The sequence below is a fragment of the Lithobates pipiens genome, unplaced genomic scaffold (genome assembly GCF_037356315.1).
Source record: "Lithobates pipiens isolate NorthernLeopardFrog02 unplaced genomic scaffold, aLitPip1_a1.2 Scaffold_18, whole genome shotgun sequence".
In the NCBI taxonomy this organism is placed as follows: domain Eukaryota; kingdom Metazoa; phylum Chordata; class Amphibia; order Anura; family Ranidae; genus Lithobates; species Lithobates pipiens.
This window is the reverse complement of record NW_027507758.1, coordinates 273,145,582-273,166,212: the sequence shown is the minus strand read 5'-3', so window position 1 is coordinate 273,166,212 and position 20,631 is coordinate 273,145,582. Positions and strand designations below refer to the sequence as shown.

The 20,631-nt window shown below is 39.5% G+C and overlaps 1 protein-coding gene across 50 annotated transcripts in view; it reads right to left on the bottom strand.

Annotated features, from left to right (window-relative positions):
• TRDN (triadin) overlaps positions 1 to 20,631 on the bottom strand; it is a 1,056,665-nt gene that overhangs the window by 349,482 nt on the left and 686,552 nt on the right. For 49 of the 50 annotated variants that reach the window (XM_077486957.1, XM_077486959.1, XM_077486986.1 and 46 more), the window contains 8 exons: positions 13,487 to 13,537; positions 12,982 to 13,026; positions 10,746 to 10,793; positions 9,719 to 9,766; positions 8,457 to 8,504; positions 8,292 to 8,330; positions 6,855 to 6,899; positions 1,371 to 1,418 (listed from right to left, as the gene is read on the bottom strand). In XM_077486957.1, the coding sequence (XP_077343083.1) occupies positions 1,371 to 1,418; positions 6,855 to 6,899; positions 8,292 to 8,330; positions 8,457 to 8,504; positions 9,719 to 9,766; positions 10,746 to 10,793; positions 12,982 to 13,026; positions 13,487 to 13,537 (372 nt within the window). The remainder of the gene's footprint in view (positions 1 to 1,370; positions 1,419 to 6,854; positions 6,900 to 8,291; positions 8,331 to 8,456; positions 8,505 to 9,718; positions 9,767 to 10,745; positions 10,794 to 12,981; positions 13,027 to 13,486; positions 13,538 to 20,631) is intronic. The other variant, XM_077487002.1, reaches the window with a different exon arrangement.

Here is a 20,631-nt window from a genome sequence, read left to right as displayed (position 1 = left end):
GCCTTTACCTGAGTCAAGAGGCAGTTGGGAAAGGTGGTGGGACACAGCTGTGATAGACAGATACATATGATCATTATGTTTTTGCACTAAAATTTAATACAACTGTTGTTTAACCTCCCTGTCAGTATGGTTATGTCAGATTTTTGATGCTGAAAGCAGTACAATTATTTTGCATGGACATTTGACGTTTTATATTGTAGCCCTGTAATTCTTAGGAATAACTCACTTAAATCTGTCCAAACCAGAGTCTAGTAGACATCCCGGGTATGATAAAGTTTGAAACACAAAATCATAAATTATAATATAATAACTATAAATAATAACAAATAATAATATAATAATAATACATTTTATTCAATACATTTTAGTCTAATATAATAAAATCAAAAACACTGACATTTTTTTGGGCCAAAAAAGGGTGCAATATTACTAGTCATATTGCTTCAGTAAACATCCTGGGTATGATACATTTTGAAACAAAGGACTGCACAAAGTCCGACGTCACAATAAGGACAAAAGGACTCGGTTTTCTTTTGGATTTTCCTTCCAATGTCATCACGATTTGAGCAACAAACCACGTACATCTTTGTGGGTGCTGAATTTTTTTCAGTTGGTGGTCCATGAAGTGATGGCCAGTCTGGAGTACCAGGTTGACAATACCAGCACGTTTTGACACATTATGAATTGAATATAATTTATATAAATTGAACACATATGTACAGTATATGCTTCTATATTTTTTATGTTATTTATTTTTCACTTTTCATTTATTTATCATTTGTTGTGCTAAATTTTTATATGGAATTGTGATTCATGGTGTGGGAACACATGACAGTGGTTGGCTGCAACATTTATCAATTTGTTTTCTTTTTTGTTACTTGGTTTATTATTAGTTGGTGAGCAAAGAAGTTTCTTTTTGTTTTTGCAGCTTATATACTGTATTATAAACCAATGGCAGATCTTCTGACTAGGATTTAGCATATAATGGGTTCTTAAAGGCTAGAAATAAGGCTGCTCTATGACATTTCATCCACTTCAGCTCATCTACAGCAGACCCTTAACAATGTTTGGAATTAAAATCTGCACCACAAATAATATGTTTCACCAGTGTTCCAAACATGCAGAAAAAGTAATCTAATTTCTTGCAAAAAGCAAGAATAACAATTCACACATGAGCCAGAGGGTGCCATTATAACCATGACTGTACTATAGTTGAAAAATAAATAACATTGTGCATTATACTGTATGCAGAATGCTGGCAAAACACGACTGCATATTGTAGTCTCAAATATTAGTTTATCCAAATATCCTAATCTCCCTCCAACACAGCTGCTGTCAGCTATTATCAGTATACGACAAAGTGTAGATACCTTTCTTTGATTCAGTGGGTTCCCTTTCTTTTTTCTGCTCTGGTTTTTCTAGAAGAGAAAATGGATTACCATGCATTAAATTAAATAATTTCTTCAACTGCGCATATTGCACTGATCCAAAATGCAGGACACCTTTTAGGTGGCTAGGCCACAATTTCTGAGGGTGAGAGCAAGCACGATTTTTTTTGGGAGACTTAAGATGGAAAAGGTTACAGATTTGCACCACAGAAATGTATGAACAGGCTCAATTTCTGAGCAACTTAGTTGGCATATGGCATATTGGCATTTTATTGGAAATAAAAATGAGGGTTTTATTTGTTAGATTGAGGAGGGAACATTTTATAATTATGCTCCACAAATTTTCAGACTTTTTGAACAGACCCCCTTTTCTTAGGGATTGAGCGGGCATTGCATCTGTAAAGAAAAACAAATGTCCATTTGTAAAAAGAAACAGTGTTTTTAAAAGAAACGCTGTTTGTGAACATCTGGATTTATTTATCTATCCACCTCTCATCCTTATTTCATTATATATTTTATATATATATATATATATATATATATATATATATATATATATATATATATATATATAGTTCCCTCAATCATTAGTTACATGATTAGTTTATGTAAATATTTACTATTCTACATCTGGTGCTCACCTTATGGCACCAACAATTGGAAGTGGATTTTGCCATTGTATTTTACATTCACACCTTGGAACACTCCATTAATGCCCATGGTATTGCTATATATTAGTTCGCCTCTTTTCCTTGGTGCCTTCAGCCTGAGCTTTTTTGGCTTCTGTTATTGTAAGTTTGCCTGTTGGAGGATCCAACCACAACTTGATGGAAGGTAGGGAGATCTGTCATGACCCCATGCCAATGGATAGTGTTTTATATGCTACTATGATTGGCTGATGTGATTTGTTATAATGTTTGTACAGTAAGTACATTGTCTTTTATTATACTTATTCCTATTGTATAATTGTGTTTTTTGGACCCTAGATTTTCTTATACACAGAGAATCTAACTTAAAATGAGTTGGGTGACAACCTATACCATTTCTTACTACTAATCACACCACTCTACACCTAAAATCCTAAATTAAGCAGGGCATAAACACTATTCATGACATACTCTTAACATCTACCATAAAATTGTTTAATCTCCTAGAGGCAGAATATGACATCCCATTTCACAAACACTACATCGATTTTGAATTAAAACATCTCTTTCGCCTCCATCGACCCCCTTAAAAATCACTTGCTGACCAGTCACGTACCTGGTATGTCATCAGTCTTTAAGTGGTTGTCCTGGGATAATATTTGCAGCTTCAGGCGTCACCTGGTACTACTTTTTAGAGCCAGACGCTGGCTTTCATGTAGTAGTAATTGGAGCAGCTAACTAGGTGCATGATTGCTATTACAAGCAGCGGGAGGGGACATCCCCTCTCCTGCCACATTCCACGGCTTGCTCAGGCTCTCTTGTCTCACCAGAAGACCCAATCTACTGCATCAGTCAGCTGGCCAGACACCCAAGGAAAGCCAGGATTGGCTTTGATTGGGTCTCTGGATTGCTTCTGGGTTACCATAGCAGTTTACCCAGATGTAAAAACATCTCGGCCATTCTGAAACTTCCCTCCAACCACTTTGCAAATTATTTTATATGTACTGTGATTCTGTACTTGCCAAATATGCTGCAGAAATCTCCCTCCACAAAGTCTAGGTGCAACCATTTTAACTGTGGGCAGCTGAAGCTGCTGTCTATTCATTTCCTGGATCTGTGTGCTGCTGGCTACCCAATATGCACGTCGAAGTCTCATGTCTGTGCAGTAAGCAAACTGTGGGGCACATTGTTGTTTATAAGTTGCCATAGGAATGGCAGCTTCTGTGGAAGTTCATGCCCTGTTATGGCAAAGTATCAACAGCATGGAACACAGAAACAGCCAAGGAAAATGTACATGCTATGCTTGTTCAAACAGATACCGGTAAGCAGAAAACAAAAGTATTTTATATTTTACCATGATGTAACTGCATTTCTCATCCAACCTGCAAACACTGAGGTTACAAACCTCAGCTGCTGCAGTCCTGTCACAGAATCTTTTCACACACACAAATACTGTGTCAGGGAACTCCAGAGAGTTGCTTGGAGGTGGGGCCCAAGCCCGGAGAAATAATCCCCTATGCAGATGAGATAAGGAGTGTGAAATTATCTAGGGGTGATTGTGCAGAATGACCTGGGGTGTAATAATGTACAGGGCTGTAATCTCCACATAAAAGAGAGCTCAATCCTCCTTTCACTAGACTAGACAAAATTCTACTCTTCTGAAAACACATGAATCCTTTCAGTCTCCTCCTATCCCTGCCCTCATCCAACCTCCTCCAGCCCCGTAGCTGTCCTCAGTTGTCTTCAGCTCTCCTGTGTCTCCCATCCCCCCTCCACCCCTTGTCTGTGGAAATTGGTTGTCCCTTTGGTTACCACTTCCTTTTATGCTCATATTGCTCTCATTCTCAACATCAGATACAAAACATTTTTGTGCATCCTCTTGCAGCAATTGGTTGATGCTGTGGTTAAATAACTCAGCCATCTCCTCCATGCCAGTTGTTAGGACAATGCTAGGTGTAACTGTGGATGATGAGGAGGAACAGGGCACATTAAAAATGGAGATGAGCTGAACTGCCCTGGGTTCAGTTCGGCAGGGGTTCGGTGATCGTCAAATCCAAACCTGATTGAAATCTCTCAAAGCAGGATCTGCTAGAAATGCCCATTTTCTAGGCTAATGGGTAAGAGGTTGTCCAAAAAATAGAAGGGGCACTACCCTGGGGAACCCTGGCAAAAAAGTAAAATCATTCTATGCAGCCAGGAGGTTTGACTTTTTAGCACTTTCATTTTCAAAGGAAAAACGTTTTAAAATTGCCAGCAAATGACTTTGACAGAGGAGTCTGTGTGCTGTTTATTTAAAAAAAACAAAAAAAGAAATTTAAATTGTTTTATTTTATATCTTTGTAAATGTAATTGTAGCTGTAGCACATCTAACAGACACTTAGGCAGGCCATACATGGTCGAATTCCAATTGAATTTTGGCTAGGAAAGGAAAGGGGATAAGCATGCCCCGCCTAAAGCATTGCCAGTCCCTTGCTGGGGAAAAGCACCTTGAATTCATGTTTATGAGGACAAGGACTGTTTTTACCACAAGCCTTTCCCCAGTAGTTGTGGGGGTTTGCAGGCATGGGGCTTTTTTGGAATCTGGAAACCTGCTTTAACAATAAGGGATCACCCAGATACCCCCACGTGAAAGAGTAAAGGGTACATAGTACTCCAGCTCATTCACTAAACAAAAATTGCAATTGAGAAATAAGGACACCCAGACATTTATGACATATAATTCTTCATAAAAAAAAGAATCCCCAAGAAAGTTCCTCACAAAGAGGCAGCGGGGCACAGGCTATACGCTGCGAGGCTGGTCTGAATATACTTTGACTCTTACCAGTGCTGGTAGCTGTGTGTGATATTGAATTTATACCCTTACACCTAGTTGACTGGTGCTTGATTAAGTTTGATTGGATGGTACCTGGCTGTTCCACAGCCATTCTGTTTACTAAGTCTGGTGACATGGGAATTTCACACTCCCACTGTACCCGATCTAGATTAAGCATACACTTAGATGCATATACTACACTAGGTTTGGCATTTTGCTGCTCTGTTTAGACCCTAACACCTGCCCCCAGGGAAAGATCTGAGCTGGGCTGTGACCGGGCTGCACCCTCTTACTGTTTTTTTTACCCATACAGTTAGCCTCTCGTGTCTCCTAAAGAAAGGTGGAATCCCCGCAAAGCGTGTTGAAACAAAGCAAAGACTCTCCACCCATGAAGACACATTAATTGTTGTTTGTTTAATATATGACAAATCACTTAACTTTTTGATGTGCCAGGTTTATATTATTGCTGTGGGAGGTCCAAGGGAGGACTGTTTTACAGTTTTTTGTCTTTTTTATGGTTTGTTTATTCATTTTTGTAATAATAAAATATAATATACTGATTTTACTGAAGAGTTGTTTGTTGGTACCTCAAAAGTGTTTGCAAATCCATGATTTTCTATCAATTAAAGTCTTTAAATAGATCACTGCCCAGATCATGCACAGTAAAGTGTTTAGATATTCTGAATAAGTAGTAGCAAGCTCCCATTTATTTCTGTATCTATACTCATTGTGAAGAGATTCATTCTGAAAGTACACAACACAGGCTTTTTCTATGAGAGCACATCTTGACAGTCTGCCAGACCTCTTATGCAAACACTCAGCAGGTGTTTCTAAGCTTTTAGAAACTGATTCTACAGGATTTGGGGTTGATTTACCAAAGGCAAATAGGTTGTTCAATTGGCAAAGGAAGTTGCACTTTAAGAGGGAATTTGCCCCAGAGCTTAATGAATGTGGTAAAGTCTCACATTACAAACAATACCCATTCAGGTGCAAGGGGAAAAAAACAACATTTTTGCTTGCACCTGATTGGATGATGAAAGTCAGCAGAGCTTCATTAAATTTACTAAGTTCTGGGGCAAATTCCCTTGCAAAGTGCAAATTCTCTTGCAAAGTGCAACTTCCCTTGCAAAGTAAGCAGCATATTTGCCTTTAGTAAACCAACTCATTTGTTGTGATCTTTTAGAATGTTTATCTAATAAATGTAATTAAAAGTGAGGCGTCAGGGATGTCTTGTTTTGAAACTCTATTACCTGTCAGAATTATGTAAATAGTTTAATGTCCAGGTGTCCTACTTTTCAGATAACTGCATGAGATGAATATTCATCTTTACACTAATCCAATTTACCAACAACTATCTATCAAAAGGACAAGTTAGAAAATGTGATCCTATTGCTAACACTTTCAAAGCTGATGCTAGCCTACTGCTCCCCACTCTTCAGCTCTTTCCTCTCTATTTACATAAAGCTGTAAGGCCAGCTTATAGGTTTATGGCATTCTCTGCAGTGCTCTGAAGAAAGCTTACCCTAATGCCACATACACACGATTGGAATTTCGGCCAGCAAAAGACAGATGAGAGCTTTTCATCGGAAAATGTGTATGCTTCAACCCGAATTTAGCTGGCCGAATTCCCACCAGCAAAAATTTGAGAGCATGTTCTCAATTTTTCAGACAGAAAAACTTCCGATCGTGTGTATGCAATTCCGATGCGCAAAAACTCACTCATGCTCAGATTCAACTATGAGATGGAAGCTATTGGCTACTGGGTATTGAACTTCCTTTTTCTAGTCCCGTCGTACATGGTGTACGTCACCACGTTCTTGGCGGTCGGAATTTGGTGTGACCATGTGTATGCAAGACAGCTTGAGTGAAATCCCATTGGAATTCCGTCGGGAAAACCATCAGAGCTTTTTCCAACCCAAATTCCAATCATGCGTATGCGGCATTAGAGGGGTATGATAATGTATATGGTAACATTCTATATAAAGTCAAATACGTTTCTATGCATACCTTTCTTTGGTTCTGTTGGCTTTTCATGCACTTTTATTGGTGTCTCTAAAATAAAGCAAAATTGTTAAGCAGAGGGATGTAAAGTAATTGGTGAATATAATTTATGTTTCATAAAAGAAAATCTTTACACATGACACATATAGAGCAACATTATAATCACTATGATACTGTGCTACTGTACCTGAAATTAACCTCCCTGGCGGTAATCCCAAGTCTGGCTCGGGTTGGGATTTTACTAACAGGAGCGGTAACCCCGAGCCAGACTCAGGATCGCATCGCTGGATACAGGGGAGGACACAGGGAGAGTTACTTACCTTGTCCCCTGTATCCAGCGATGTTCTCCGTGCTGTGTGATCGAGCTGTCCTCCGCTCGATTCACAGTGCCGAATGACGCCGAGCTCCGTTCCCTGCGACGTTACGGCGCATGGGAGCTGAGATCGGCGCCAAATTCAAAAAAGTTAAAAGACACAAAACACACACAGCACTGTAATCTTACAGATTACAGTACTGTATTAAAAAATACACACCTCCTTTGTCCCTAGTGGTATGTGCAGTGCCCTGCATGCACTTTTATATTATAAATATTGTTTTTCTGCCTGAAATTTGGAGATTGTCCATAGCTAGTCCATAATTTTTATTATTATTTATTATATTATAAACTTTATCATACCCGGGATGTCTACTAGACTCTGGTTTGAACAGATTTAAGAGAGTTATTCCTAAGAATTACAGGACTACAATATAAAATGCCAAATTTCCAAATAAAATAATTGTACCACTTTCAGCACCTAAATTCAGAATGAATCATACTGCCAGGGAGGTTAAAGTGGATAACCCCTATTCATAAAATTTGAGCTGGGCACATTTATCTGCAGTGTTTTATTATCTTCAAAGCACTACATCCCGTGGCTCTCTCCTGCTCCATTCTTCTGTTATCAGTGTGATAACTTTTGACAAGTCTGACATGTGATAAAACCAGCCTGCAATTTGTGTCAGGGTGAGTGCCATAAAAAGATTAGCAGAAAGCTGCTCTACTTACAGGAGAGCTCTGGAAGTCTCTAACCATTTGGAGGGGAGTGTATGCCTTTCCTCCCATCAGCTGTCTCCCAGTGTAATCCAACACTACACTGCTACTGCTGAATGAGGAAGTGAAAATTCTAACTTGATGTGCACTTTCTAAACAGTATATAAAGCTGAAGACAGCAGCTATACATGTTAAACTTATGTAGGGAGATTTGCTTTATCTCTGTGTATCATCTGAGGCTGTTCCCTTTACTGGGTATATACAAGGGTTGACATCCAATTTAATAGTAAATTTCATATTCAACATAACAGTGAATGTGAAAGCAAAAAGCATTTTTTAAAGGTAAACTATTGTGCAGTTTTTACCTACTAAGAACTTTCACTAATATGCACATAAAAAACTTAGATTTCTACCTTTTTTTGGTTCCTTTGGCTCTTTTTCCAGTGGCTTTTCTAAAATAGAAAACAGATTGGAGAAATATATTTTTTTCATATTAGCATAACATTGTTGCACATAACAACAAATGAATGTAAAGCGTTGTTGATGTACTGTACATTGTACAATATTTATTTCTTTACCTTTCTTTGGCTCAGCTGGTAGCTTTTCATGGGTTTTCACTGGTCTCTCTACAAAGAAATTCAACCACATGTGGATGTATTTTATATAAAATGACCACAACAATATATTATATATTTGTATGCTTCAAACTTGCAGTAAAATAGACCTAAAATGTAGCATCTTCTGGCTCTTAATCAGAGAGAGAGAGCCATTGCAATAGGGTGGATTTATTAACTACTTCTGGACCACTCCATGCAAATATACTGCGGCAGGGTAGCCCTCATGCCTAAAATCACGTACACTGGGTCTGGGACCCGCTGTGAATGGATGCAACTGGAGTCAATCGGTGGGTCCAGTGGACCTGATGTTCACCAGCACCTCACGATCGAGAAGCAGAATGCCGGTCTGCCTATGTAAACAAGGAAGTCTGGCGTGCTGTGAGAGGGGAAGACACTAAGCAGGAACACAGATTTGTGTCTTCCCCCAATCAAAGCACCCCCGCACAGTTAGTAAGCACTCCCTAGGAGCACATATAACCCTTTGATCCCCCTAACGTTAACCTCTTCCCTGCCAGTGTCATTAGTACAGTGACAGTGCACTGTATTGGTGTCAGTCATCCCCAAAAAGTGTCACTTAGTGTCGGATTTGTCTGCTGCAATGTTGCAGTCCTGCTAAAAATCGTTGAAATGCCGCCATTACTAGTAAAAACAATAAAGCATATAAACAATCCATAAAGCTATCACATAATTTGTAGACGTTATAACTTTTGCACAAACTAATCAATATAGGCTTATTGGAATTTTTTACCAAAAACACGTAACAAAATACATATTGGTTTAAACTGATGAATAAATTAGATTTTTTAGATTTTTTTATTGGGTATGTTTTATAGCGTAAAGTAAGCAAATATATATATATTATAATTGTTGGTCTTCTTTTGTTTATAACGCAAAAAAATAAAAAAAAATCGCAGAGGTGATCAAATACCATCAAAATAAATCTCTATTTGTGGGAAAAAAAGGACATCATTTTTATTTGGGTACAGCTTTGCAAGACCAGGCAATTGTCAGTTAAAATAACGAAGTGCCATATTGCAAAAAATTGCCTGGTAATAAAGGGGGGTAAACCTTCCAGAGCTGAAGAGGTTAAATAGAGGCAGGAAAATAGAACAAAATTGGGGTTGTTGCAAAAAGTAAAGATGAATATGAGTATTTGCTATTGACAGCAACCTACATTTTGCACTCAGACCCATGCTGGTCATGCAAACACACTTTACATTCACCTTTCTTTGGCTCTGTTGGTTCTTTTTCTGCCCTTTTCTCTTTTAAGTCTAGAATACAGAATTTGAATACTGTAATGTACAATATATTACCACCATGTTTTGTTACAAAATAGGTCAAATATATTTTTAGAGAGCCTAAATGAAAATAAATGGCAAGCATATTGTAGTCAGCATCACAATGAATACTGAATCAGTCTGCAGTCTAGTTCCTGTTTTTTTCCTTCCAACTAGGAGCTGTATTAAAAATGCGATAGGCACCAATTATAAAAAGTTTATATATCTGCCTTTCGTTGGTTCAATGGATTCCTTTGCTTGTTTTAACTCTAATTTCTCTTAAACAGAAATCATTAATATTATGTTAACTTTTTCTTCTATAGCTACAGTACATTGCAAACATTACTACTACTAAGATTAGATTTTTTTTTTTTTTAACATAAATACTTCACACAAGATTACAAGATTTACACAATTATTACCCATGATTCACATTTTTAAAAACTCGATTCACCTTAGAAATGTAGGAATCATAGCTGAAAGTTGCGTAAATCTTATGTGAAAATATGTATAAATAGAACTCTAGTGCTTTAAATCCATATACAAAAACATATATGGGGGGTGCAGCATTTGAAGCAGCTGTGTATAGTAAAGCTTAGAATACAAGGGCCACATGTCAGGTGACATCAGCCGGTTCAATAAAAAACAGCTGACATTCAGCCCATGTGTATGGCAGCCGGTCCGACTGAAGCCAATGGCAGAGAGCGCTGATCTGAGTGTTCTGGCAAGGAGTGTCACCCCCCAGTCAGAACACAACAGCCAAGCAGGAGAGATCACTGTACTAGCACTGGATCATTAGTACAGTGGCTCCAACTTAAGCTGTCAGTTTTTCTTTTCATTCAACCCACTAGTATGTACTAGGCTAAAACAAAGATTTCAGGCTCAGAAGCTGAGTGGTTGCAATGCAAACTTCTCTAGATTCTTCATGCTCCAGTCTTAAGAAATTCCCCTAATGGTTTTAGTGTTTAGTTACCCTTCTTTGGTTCAGTTGGCACTTTTTCATGCTTCTTCGGGGGTTCTTCTGTAGAGCAAAGATGGAATATTTATTTTATGAAATGCACTTAAATAATTTTAAGTAATTTTGTTATTTAAAAACAATTATTTATGTTGACATACAATAATAGTACTTATTGTTGCTATTAACTCTTGCATAATAAATGTAAGTTGGCATGTGTGTTTATAAGACTTCTGAGAAAGTCCAATCTGGCTGTTATTTTTAATGCTGGTCAACTTAGGATCTTTCATGTCAATAATAGTTACCTGAAAACTGTGCAGTATAAGTGCCTACACAAGTGGATTTAAATTAACTGCATTTATTTTTTAGGTACTCCGTTGACATATCTGAAACAAGATCTGATTGTATAGAGTTTATGCATGTAATGATTTGTAAATAAAAGTGCCAGTTACAGGAGTTTGGACAATTAGAATTTCGGCCGGTTTAAAAGGAGGAACCGGGCGAAATGGGAACCGTTTATGGGCAGGCTAAATGTACCAAGTTGATTGATTGATCTACTTGGGTACAACCAGCCTGCTGCATTTCTTATGATTACCGCTAGCTACTGCTATTGCCACTAACGATAATCACTATCTATCCAGACTGGGATAGCTTACAATTTTATTATTCAATTTTCTTTAGATTTACCTTTATCTATGTAGCACAAGGGCCTGCCTGATTGCATACAAATTGAAAGTGTTTAGGTTTGAGCTCATTGTATATGATTGTGGTAAATCTTAAGGTAAATTGTACAAGAAAATTGTACATTGTATGGCCAGCCTTAGACTTTAGCCTGTGCTAAAAGATTTGCGAAGAGACAAACATATTCTCCACAGGCTTAATTCTAGGATCCACATGTGTGCAATTCATATGGTTTACCACAGTCTTTTTAGAAGTAAGTAAAACATCCAAAACGTCTTCTACCCAAAAATTACTACAACACCAAGAAGAGTCCTCTCACCTCCTCCCAGATCACTTGTTTTTTTCTACTCTTTTCTTTTTCAAAATTGATGACCACGCAGCAGTGTAAATGTTGTTTAATGCACTGTACACACGATCAGATTGGTTGTGAGCTTGTTGGCTGAAAGTCCGACCATGTGTATGCTCCATCAAACATTTGTTGTCTAGCAGGTTCTCAAATTTTCCGCCAACAAAACTTTGTTGTCGGATTTTCCGATCGTGTGTACACAAGTTCAACAAACAAGTTCACACATGCTCAGAATCAAGCAGACGGAACCACACTGGCTATTGGACTTCCTTTTTTTTGGCTCTTCTGGTATGTCACCATGTTCCCACGTTCGTAATTGTTAGCCAACATTTGCATGACCTTGTTTATGCGAGACAACAACAACCTTCGAACAATATTCCATGGTTTTGTTGTCGGAAAGTCTGATCGTGTGTACGGGGCATAGGATTATTTGCAGGCATTATATTTAAAACAAAAGTGTGGAAATAAAGAGGGCATGGATTTTTTCCAACACTCAGTTTATTTCTTATCCTCAATATGCAACTTGCAAAGTCTGCACAGCAGAGTTAAATTAAAGCAGAGCTCCAGGCTCCTTCAGAAAAACAATAAAAGTCAGAAACAACAAATACTGTAGCTGCTGGCTTTTAATATTAGGACAGTTACCTGTCCACAAATCCAGTACTGTCTTCACCCGAGCCAATTTTTTAATCGACTCTCAGGTGCTGTTGCCGCTATGTCGACTTGTCGGCTAAGGGGAACTGGCAGTGAAGCCTTGTGGCTTCACAGCCAGCTCCCTACTGCTCATGTGCCAAGTGTGCACATGTACTTTGTGAATGCAGGGTAAGAAGGAGGGGGGCAGAGCTCCTGACCGAGTTTGCTGTGGGAAACTCACCCAGAAGTGGGAGAGAGTACCTGTCAAGCCAGGTACCTGCTGCCCCTCCGCGGATTTTGGGGGGAAGCAGGTATCTGACTTTGGTGGGGGGGAGGAGGCAAAGTGGAACTTGCTCCACTTTACTGTAAATTTTCTTTACTAATCTAGTTATAGGGACAGTAACAAACATAGATGTGAATGTTATATTATAAGCCATTATTAACAATTGCATATACAGTACATGGTTTTGTTTTGATTGTGATTCCTATTAACTATTTATGTACTGTATATAATGAACTTGGCATAAAATAATTACAATGAAACAGCTATGGCTACTGTTTTATTACTATATCCGAAAACATATTACATGTGGTTACCTTTCTTTAGCTCTGTTGTCTCTTTAGGCTTTGCTACTGATACCTCTGCAAAATACATTGCAAATAATGTAAGTTAGAGGTAAAATATCACATTTATTTGAAAGCTAAGTACATATATGTATTATGTTAAGGTAAATTTCATCATGCTTTGTTTTTATAAACTTGTATGGCAATTTGAATTTATATGAATACAGCAGCGTAGAAAATATATATTGGTGGCCTTCTTCACACTCCCCTACCCAGAGACCAAGCATCAATACATTCAATTTTACAATAGGTCTGAAATCACAATAACATGTTAACACTTGCAGTATATGAGATATTCTTAATCAGGTTTAAATTGTTTAATGGTGTGTACCTACCTTTTCACATGACTGTATACTTATATACTTATCTATATAGTATATTATACTTATCATGTAGTCTATTATACTTATGTATACTGCATACTATATCTGGAATAATAACTTTGATAATGTTCCTGAAACATGAAAAAATAATATACCTTTCTTGAGAACAGTTGGTTCTTTTTCTTTTTTCCTCTCTACTATAGCCCCTAAAAATTAAATCATGATTGTATTAGTGCTACTGTATATTCCATAGTGAAATTATATTTACCATTATCATAACATATGGCTAAATCAAAAAAGCACTGCAATTTTACATGGTCATGTGTTATCAGTTTAGCTAGTGTTGTTACATGAAAGATACAAAGCTATATTGTACTCGGAATGGTCCAATGTTGAAAGTGGGGTCCTCCAGGGTTTTATTCTGGAACCAATCCTGTTTAATTTATTCATACATAATCTGGAGTCCTCCTTGAGGAATTAGGACAAAAAATTAAGAGAAAATATACCCTTTCTCAGAAGCTCTTTTATGAGCACAGCAATAAGAGTGGCCACTTATTAGCAGATGCATTACGTTCGAAAAAAACAAAACAAAGCAACAGTACATCAATTACAGACCCCTTCGGGGAATAAATTAAAAAGCAACCCAGACATTGCACAAGAATTCGCACACTTTTATGCAGACCTCACCTCCTTGTAAAAACAGACGCTAATTTCCAGATCTACTCTCTTGCAGAGTTTCTTGGAAAACACTGCCCCAGACCACTCACCTCCAAAACCTCAGAAGAACTAGATCACCCAATCACAATGCCTGAATGGATCACAGCCGCCAAGAATTTAAAAGCGGGGAAAAGCCCTGACGGTCTACCTGCAGTTTATTACAAAACTTTCTTGGACATATTATCGGCCCTCTTCCTAAAGATATTCAATTCCCTTTCTGCTGAAACCCTACTCTCCTCAGGTTTGCTTGAAGCACACATCAGTCATACCCAAAGAAGGAAAAGACCCCACCCAAAGAGCAAATTACAGACCAATCTCCTTATTAAATGTAGATATCAAAATTATCGTCAAAATCCTAGCTAATTGATTACTCCCGCAACTCCCCTCCTTCATCACCCATGACTAAGTGGCCTTTATTCCTGGGAGGGAAGCCAGGGATAATACGACCAAAGCAATTAACTTAACCACCGTCTGACCTCCTCTAAATAATCCGGCTTCTTTCTATCCCTCGATGCGGAGAAGGCATTTGACAGGGTATCCTTGGATTACATGGAACCTGTATTTAGAGGTTTGGGTAATCTTGGTTTAGGTAATCGCCTATTAAGCTTCATAACGGCTCTCTATGCTAACCCTATGGCTAGGGTCCATGTTAACGGTCTCCTGTCAAATGCCTTCTCCATACATAACGGTGGGAGGCAGGGGTGCCCTCTCCCCCTATTGTTTATACTCACCTTAGAACCCTTTCTACGTTATCTTAAATCCAACCCAGATATTAGAGGGGTGCATACCCCTGACAAATAAAAACTAGCGGCCTTCGCTGATGATATACTTCTATTTATTACAGAACCTCACACCTCTCTTTCCAACCTATTAGCAGAATTTTGCAGATTTCGAACAATCAATCTTTAATCTTAAAATTTATTTCCCTAAATTCTATGCCCTAAATATCTCCCTACCCAATCACACTGTCACTCAATGTCAAAGAAACTTTCCTTTCCAATGGAAGTAAGACACAATAACAACCCTAGACAGTCAACTTCCCCGAAACCTTAAAAATTTGTACCACAAAAACTATTTGCCCATTTTGCAAAACCTCCCCAATGATCTAAAGCGCTGGAGCAAATCCATCTTTTCGTGGTTTGGCAGAGCTGCCATACTAAAAATGAACGCCCTACCCCGCCTATATCTCACAAGCTGCCCCAATCCACATCCCCTTTTTCCGGAACAACAAAAGTTTATGCACTAAGTTCCTATAGGGAGATCAGAATCATCTTCCATCACCTCTCTCTGCCCAAAGATAAAGGAGGGATTGGCCTACCAGACCTCATAAACTATGATCATGCCTGACACCTCTCCAGAATTTTGGACTGGAACATCCACGATAAGCACAAAGACTGGGTTATCCTTGAAGCTTCTTTTACCTCCTCATCCCTAAACCTTCTACATTGGAACCTCCCAAAACACATACCGATGGAAATTTGCTGCCACCCCCTAATTGGCCCGACAATCAGATGCTTTCATAACATCTGTAAGTCATCTTCAATATCCACCACACCAGATCCCCTCACTTCCCTATGCCTTAACCATGACTTCCCTCCTGGAATGCACAGTAACTTTCTAAATGACAGTTGGCCACACAGAAATGTCCTGATACACCAGTTCTTCTCTCAAGGAAAACTTCTACTGCGTGAAAATCTCCCAACTAAAGAAGAAGGTGCATTTATCTCACCCTGGAATTACACACTACTCTCGCACTACATACTCTCCCTAGAAATTCAAAGATTCCAGACACCTATCGCCCTTTGAATCGTTATGTATAAAGCAATCCCCCCTATGCCACATAATCTCAACATTACACTCCCTCTTATTCACGGATGTCCCTGTGAATACAGGCCTGGCATGTACAGAAAGGGAAAATTACCTCTCCCAGCCCCTATCACCAGAAGATTAGGAACAAATCTTCATGAATATTCACAAGGGATCCATAACTGTGTCCACACAAGAAAATGGATACAAAGTCCAAACCCGATGATATGGCACACCCACACTGATCCACAAATTCAACCCAGACATCCCAGATATTTTCTGGAGAAGCCAACAGTAAAGAGGAACCCTTCTACACATATGGTGGCGTTTTCCCACCATTCAAACCTTCTGGGTGAAAGTACACCAAATTATCGAAAAGGTTACTACATACATGCCTTATTTTTCCCGGCGCAATTTCTCGTACACTTTATCAACTTGTCAAACGGCAACTATTTCATGTCCTTAGTCATGCACATGGTAAATGCCACAAAACAATGCATACCAATTCAATGAGGCACCCCACATACCTCATCAGTCAAAGAATGGCTCAAGAGAATTGATAAGATTGCAGAAATGGAGCGCCTCATTAGCATTTTCCATGACACTCCTACCAAATTTTCATCCAAATGGGCCTGTTGGTCCCATTTTCAGACAACAGACTACCAAGACCGAATCACTGCCACCACCTTACCCATCTGACACTATTCTATTACCCACGTCTAAACAAGCCTATAACCAGATACATACTTGACAGTAATCTGATTCTACTAGTTACAAGCCCACAACAACAACAAACCTCGCCCCCCCCCCACCTTTCCCAACGGAGGGAGAGAGAGATGGACAACCACCCCCTCTGTTCCCCTCATTCCTTTATCCTTCCCATAAAAAAAACCTCCACTCCCTTCATTCCCTCCCCCTTTCATAATCCATGTTATAATTACCCCCTCCTCCCCCCAGTATTTCATTCAAGCCCACCAGAATTAAGAAACAAAAATTAAATTTATAAATTAAAAATTAAGAAAAAAAATGGGGCCCTTCAGGTCTGGTATAGATTTTAAGGGGAACTCCACACCTAATTTTTTTTTAAAAATTGGCGTGGGGTCCCCCTAAAATCCATAACAGATCCACCTAGAAGACGAGACCGAATCGACAGACCAGATCTTATGGACACCTAAACCGCAGTCCATCGCCTACTTCACGCTGAAACTACCTGAAACAGTTATCCTGTAGAAGCCCCAAGACCCTTTTTGATCCTCCTCTTCGCCAACTCTCCGTTGTTCCAACTGTCCCACCATCATATCTTCCAATGATCTTAATCCGCCAGACCACACCTTGTTGGCGGCTTGAAAATATACCCAGAAAACGCTCGTTACCCCCATCCAAGTCTGGGTAAAACAGGTTTGCCCCAAAAGGTAAGCCCCTTCAGGGGGTTCTTTTGGGCCCTTATTCTGGGTTTCCCGGCTTCTGAGTTAAATGTGTACTGTATCGCTTTGCTGGAACCTAGTCAGCGTTTGGGCCTGCACTCACATTGATCTACAGTTGCCCACTCAAACCATGCTTTTTTTTCGTGCTTTCCTTGTTCTTTTTCTTTTCTTGTTTTCTGGGGCAAAGACTGAACTGAGTATCTCATAATAAAGTTTTTTTTACAGGTGGACTCATAACCAGATGGCGAACACTATCCCCATACCCATCTTGAAATGGGCTATTATATGCATACACTAGGGGGACAGTCTAATTCTGAGTTTGTTTCTTTTAATCAGTTTGTTCACTGTCTACCATGTGGAAGTTAGCTAGTTTTCTTTTCTTTTTTTCCTTATGACAACATACAAATTATTTTAGGTTTGTCTCTCCTATGGTCCCTAGGGACTGGGTTATCCCAATACCAGCCATGTTTAAAGGTTTCTCATAGTCTGGCTCGACTCCCATTCCACTAAGGTTATTGCGGAGAATTTTATTTTTTTTCTTGTTTTTCCTTCTTCTCTACCATTATATACATAAAGTTTAAGTCGGTGCTTGAATATAGCTTTTGTATGTTACCAGCCAGAGGTTTCTGCAAGGGGTATATCCCCTCCTCTCTTTCGCTAAAGCACATGTTAACTGGGCGCACGGAGATTCCCGATAGTGCACACCCCCCTTGGGTCCAAGCAAAACCTCATCCTATATATCCCACTTGTTGTATAGACTCAACCATTCTGCTAACAGGGACCAGCACTAGTCTCCAAATTCACTGATACAACTATTTGTTGTTAATTTTTTGCTCCGAACTTGGTGAGGCCTGGCGGGATTCTCGGTGCGCCCTCTCTCTTCTTTATATAAGGTTAAAGGTATTGTTATCAAGATTGTTGTTCAGAGGATTCCTTTATCGCACACTACTACCAAGTAACATATTTAGTCAACCCCTCCTAAGGGTGAAAGGGTTTCATCTCCCTGACGCATCAATACATAACACATACAAAACGTTCTCACTGATTTTGTCTCGATGGTCATTACAGAGAGAAATGCTCACCCACGGCCCAAGGGTGACCACTTAATCACACTACATCTTACTGCAACATAGGCTTGGCTGGCTCTGACCGCATTACGCGATACTGCCACGTTACCCCCCTTCCACCTCCTTGCATCACAACCCTGTCTAGTTCTAAATTACCATGCGCATTTGAGCTCCCTGGGCGCCGATCCCTCTTGCCTTATCTCTAACACCTCAATTTGTGATACAACATCTGACACTTGTTCGTCCCCCCTTTTGGTCATTGAACCCACACAAGGAGTGATCCCCCATATCGCTCCTTGACCCTACCGGCATATACATATAGGTTGGCTTAGCTGGTCTAATCCCTCCTCCGGTGTGTGTTCTACCTACCTGTTTTAGGTACTCCCTTCATCCCCCCCTTCTTCCCCTCCCCCCCTCATTTTATTTATTTTTTCTTTTATTACTTTCTTTCTTCTTTTTTCTTTCCCAACATTGACAGCAGATACTTACAGTGATGCCGTCTCAGGGACCGCATACCTCAACCCTTTCTCTCAAACTACTATCTATTAATGCCAAAGGGCTCAATATCCCAACTAAAATAACTAAATTCCTTTCTGAGTTTCATAAATACAGAGCCAACATAGTATGCATCCAAGAGACTCACTTCAAATCTAACAATATTCCTAAATTCTCGGATGGACGATTCCCCACTGTTTTCCACTCCACCAACCCTGAGGGGAAGACGAAAGGAGTCTCCATCCTCATCTCGAAACACACTCCACTGCAGATACAAGACACAATGGTTGACCCGGGGGGAAGATACATCTTCCTTAAGGGAGAGGTGTCATCCCGCCCGGTCACGATTGCCAACATTTACGCCCCCAACACGAAACAGGTAGCTTTTTTTCGTAAGATCAAGGACCTTTTAACAAATTTTGCTTCCGGTATCCTAATACTGGGAGGCGACTTGAACGTTCCCCTCAACCCTATTGCTGACACCTCGAATGGCTCTTCGAGCATTCCTTTCAGGGCTCTGAAACAAATAAAATTACAGCTGCAGCTGCTAACGCTACACGACACGTGGAGAACTCTCCATCAAAAATATTCCAGAATCGACTACTTCTACATCACGCAATCAGACCTACCACTCCTGACGAACACAACTATAGAGCCAATGACTTTATCTGACCACCACCCAATTACACTAACTTTGACTTTCCCGGAAAAAATTACTAAAACTAAAACTTGGAGAATGAACACCACTGTACTTAAGGACCCTATAGATATTCTCCGCTTTAGAGACATACTCACCGATTATTTTACTCGTAATGACACTGACGATACCTCCAACATCATTCAATGGGAAGCCCACAAAAGTGTCATCAGAGGCGAATTTATTAGGAAGCTGACCCAACTCAAAAAGGAAAAACAAGCTAGAATCAAATCCCTAGTAGATCACATACACAAACTCGAACTTCAACATTAAAAAAATGTGGCTGCCTCCACGTTTGAGGAGTTGACTAAAGCTAGAGACTCACTTACCGACGAACTGAATCTAAAGGCCAAAAGGCAATATATATTACGACTTAAAATATACTACGAACAAGGCAATAAAAGTGGAAAACTTCTTGCAAGAGCAGTTCAGAGTAAGAAAGCCGCTTCCACCATACACCAAATAAGAGATAACAAAGGAGAGTCATATTCCTCGAACGAGGAGATAGCCACCCAGTTCGAGCAGTACTATCAATCACTTTATAATATCCCTCCCAATCCCAAGTTTCCCCCAAACTCAGAGGCTAGAACTAAAATCATTCAAGAGTATTTGGACAAACACAGTCCCCCAAAAATAGCACACAATATCGCTCAGGAACTCAAATCTCCCATTAATGGAGAAGAATTTGATAGAGCCTTAAAGGATATGAAAATTGGAAAAGCCCCGGGTCCAAATGGTCTCCCACTTCAATATTACAAAACTTTTCTCGACATTCTTAAACCCAAATTCTTGAAAACTTTCCAATCACTCCATTCCGAACGAAACCCCCCCAAACAGGTCCTGGAAGCGCACATAGCAGTCATTCCCAAAGAAGGAAAAGACCCAACCCTCGTCACGAACTACCGCCCAATTTCTTTAATAAACATAGACATTAAAATTTATGCCAAAATCCTCGCCAATAGATTATTACCCCTACTTCCATCTCTAATCTCCCTTGACCAAGTGGGATTCATCCCAGGCAGGGAGGGTCGGGATAATACCATAAAGGCCCTGAACATAAACAATTGGCTGACTTCCAAAAAGAAACAGGGATT